We start from the raw sequence: 3,413 nt of genomic DNA, 5'->3' as shown, positions 1-3,413 counted from the left end.
TTGAGACTCGAGGTGTGAAACGCTCCGCCTACTCCCCACCTCGAACCCTCGTCTAGCCTCCGCACGTGGCACAGCTTGACGTAACTTGACATAGTCGTAGCATTTTGACACTTGTTAGGCGGTTGTAATAAAATTTATGTATTGCCACGAAAAATATCCATACTTCTTTATAATAGAACATGTTATATACCCGAAGAAATGAAAGCATTGTGTTGTTATATAGGTTTTGACATGTAATTATGCGATTTAAAAATATAAATCTGAAGTAATTGAAATTTGAAATAATTGTGACTTGTAATGTATTTTCCTGCGTACCCCAACAATTTTCAGGTATGTTTACTGATCTAAGGTAGTAACGAACACGTGATTGCCAGATTCGAACATCTGATGGCTACGAAGGAGTTTTATTGGGGGAGTAATAATGTGCAGGTAAAGGAAGATTTGGTAGTATGAAGTCAATTTTACTGTATTGGGAAGAACAAATTTCTTTCCAAGCAGTTTTCCCACAGCGTTCCTAGTGTCCACATCGTACGATTTTTCAAAGTGTTTCTAGATATTTAATTTCTTTTTTTGGTTTTTTCTATTTTTTCTATTTTTTTCGAATATTTATAGTATTTAGTGTTAGTTTTTATTTTACCGTTTATTTTCTATTTTTATATAGTATTTTGTGTGTTTTTTAGAGTATAATTTTCATTTATTTTCTATTTTTATATAGTATTTTGTGTGTTTTTTAGAGTATAATTTTCATTTATTTTCTATTTTTATATAGTATTTTGTGTGTTTTTTTATTATATAGTTTTTTATTATATTATTAGTTATTAGAAATTTAATAAATAAAATCATTATGGAAAGTCGTAAGAAAGGACAAACAGTGCGAAGCGAGGCCCGGAAAGTAATTAAGAGAATCGCCGAGAAGTGCGACGAAGAGGCTCGCAATTACAAATTGAGTTGTCGCATTGAACAATCAGCAAAAAGGGTGTGTCATTACACGGGTGTATCACGTGCGACTTTGTACCGAATTAAAGGTGAAACCTCATCATCCTCATCATCAACAATGGGACCAGAAAACAAAAGGCTTCGCACTGTGGGGACGTTTCATTGCACTGACGGTGAAAAACTGATGATTCGCAATATTATCCACGACTTTTATACAAGGAAGATAATTCCGACAACCCCGAAGCTGCTGACCGCTATACGGGAACAGCTTGACTTCCCATGGAAAGTTCGAACGTTACAGCGACTACTGCACAAAATGGGATATAGGTGGAAAAAATCCACTAGCATTAGAAAAATCTTGGTGGAAAAACCAAATATCGTTGCCTGGCGCGACAAGTATTTAACCGCCATAGATTCATATAGAAAGCAAGGAAGAAATATAATATATTTGGTGGACAACACATTGTCATTCAGTAAATGCTGGCAGAGTGATGAAGAAATGGGAATACTGAAAAACAATAGCTCTTCCCACCGATACATAATTGTACATGCCGGTGGGGAAGAAGGATTTGTCAACGGTGTTGCTTTAATATTTAAAGCGCGAAGTACGACGGGAGACTACCACGGGCAAATGAATGCCCTTAATTTTGAAAAATGGATCAATGAAAAATTGTTGCCAAATATCCCCCTCCATTCAATAATTGTAATGGACAATGCCCCATACCACACGGTACAGATCAACAAACCACCAACTGCATATGGGAAAAAATCAGATATGATAAAGTGGTTAGGAGAAAACAATATCCAGCATGCAGCCACCATGAAGAAATATCAACTGGTGGAATTGATACAACAAAATAAAAGTCTGGACAAAACATATAAGGTGGACGAATTATTCAAAAGGCATGGACATAATGTCCTTAGATTGCCACCGTATATGTGCGAATTAAATCCTATTGAATTGGCGTGGGCGAAAGTAAAAAGGATTATTCGAGAAAACAATACGTCAACACTCACAGCAGTCGAATTAACCAATTTGACCGAAAAAGCAATTAATGACGTATCAACAGAGGACTGGGTAGGATTTTGTAAACACGTTCAGAAAATTGAAAAGCAATACGTGGAAAGAGACAACGCTATGGAAAGTATAATGGAGGAAATTGTAGATACACGTCCAATGAACGCTACCAGTTGCACTGATAGCAGTGATAGCGATACAAATAGCAGCAGCAGCAGCAGCAGCAGCAGCAATGTTCAAGATTAATAAGGTAAAATAATTTAAAAATTAGTTCGTTCCGTATTGAATAAAGTATTTGCATTTATGCAAGATAAAATATATAATTACAATGTATTCATATACAGAAAGGGAAAGCAAGAGGAACAGCAAGAGGAACGGCAAGAGCAGTAACAATTAATAACAACAAAATTGTGGAAGATTTATAAAGTAAGAAAATGTGAGTTATTTTATTATTAATGTTAATATTAATGTTTTATATTAATTACTAAAATATGATGTTAATATGTTAATAGGTAGACACTCAGCGACGATTTAAAATTTTCAACGTCTACCCAACAGCTAATGTCTACCCAAGAGCCAACATCTACGCCAATGCAAGAGCTGCTTCGCTTCGTCTCACTTCATTTCGACTCGTACCATTCTTTTTCTCTGTCACGCGTCACAGTTCATTTTTACTAGTAGTTGTAACCTAGAGAGCGAATAGCGAGAATGCGTGTGGCTCAACTGTATAAGTGTGCGTGCCTAGCTTGGCCCATTTGGCTTCGACCAATCAGACCCGAATCCTTAGGAGTCTCAACTTAGTGGACGCCTACAGTACATGTATTGTTTCATTCTCGAACCTCTTTCTCTCTCGAGCGCCCTATTCTTTTCTATGTCTGGCAGGAATCAAAATCGGCTCGAGCCTGTTGCAATTGTAACAGATGTGGCAACAGCGTGACAGAAGTCTTAATACGTTGCGGCAACTATGCCATACTTCTGACTATATTCGCGTAGCTGTTTGTGGTGTCAAATAAGAATTTACATTTATCGACTGATTTCTGCTTTTATCGACCCCGATGATAACGTGGTCAAATATACCATCAATGCCTCTGACGGAAAATCAGTGAACTATTCTTCCGTCTATTTGACGTCTAATGCGTGCAAATCGTAAATTTCGTTTTACGTCTTCCAGAAGTGATAAATTGTGAAAAATCGAATTTCAGTGACATTGTGCTAGTTCAAGGAAGGGTGGTCTGGTGTGCTATGGGTGGAAAAACCATTAAATCGTTCAATATTTGCTAAAATGCAGCCAAACGCAGCATTCGGCAGCCATGTTGTTTGCTTACAACAGCGTCTGTCTCAATCTTACAGTGTCGAAAATATCATTTTTCTCAACGTATGGTGTTTATTAGCGTTCAAACGGACCAGACCACCCTGTGGTGAAGTCTACCCGTGGGTGCTATACCCGCGAAAATTTCAT

General features: G+C 37.2%; 1 protein-coding gene across 1 annotated transcript; it reads left to right on the top strand.

Annotated features, from left to right (window-relative positions):
• Positions 1 to 1,252: 1,252 nt before the first annotated feature.
• Positions 1,253 to 2,200, top strand: LOC117611318 (uncharacterized). The gene has a single exon (XM_034339262.2). It carries the CDS (start codon positions 1,253 to 1,255, stop codon positions 2,198 to 2,200), a length of 948 nt encoding a protein of 315 aa, XP_034195153.2.
• Positions 2,201 to 3,413: the final 1,213 nt, after the last annotated feature.

The sequence above is a fragment of the Osmia lignaria genome, unplaced genomic scaffold (assembly GCF_051020975.1).
Source record: "Osmia lignaria lignaria isolate PbOS001 unplaced genomic scaffold, iyOsmLign1 scaffold0036, whole genome shotgun sequence".
NCBI lineage: Eukaryota > Metazoa > Arthropoda > Insecta > Hymenoptera > Megachilidae > Osmia > Osmia lignaria.
Note: the sequence above shows the minus strand (reverse complement) of the source record. Positions and strands in the feature narration are given on the sequence as shown.

What these genes read in the sequence shown, in the direction of transcription:
- LOC117611318 (XM_034339262.2), top strand. Translation starts at nt 1,253, where the DNA reads ATGGGATATAGGTGGAAAAAATCCACTAGCATTAGAAAAATCTTGGTG.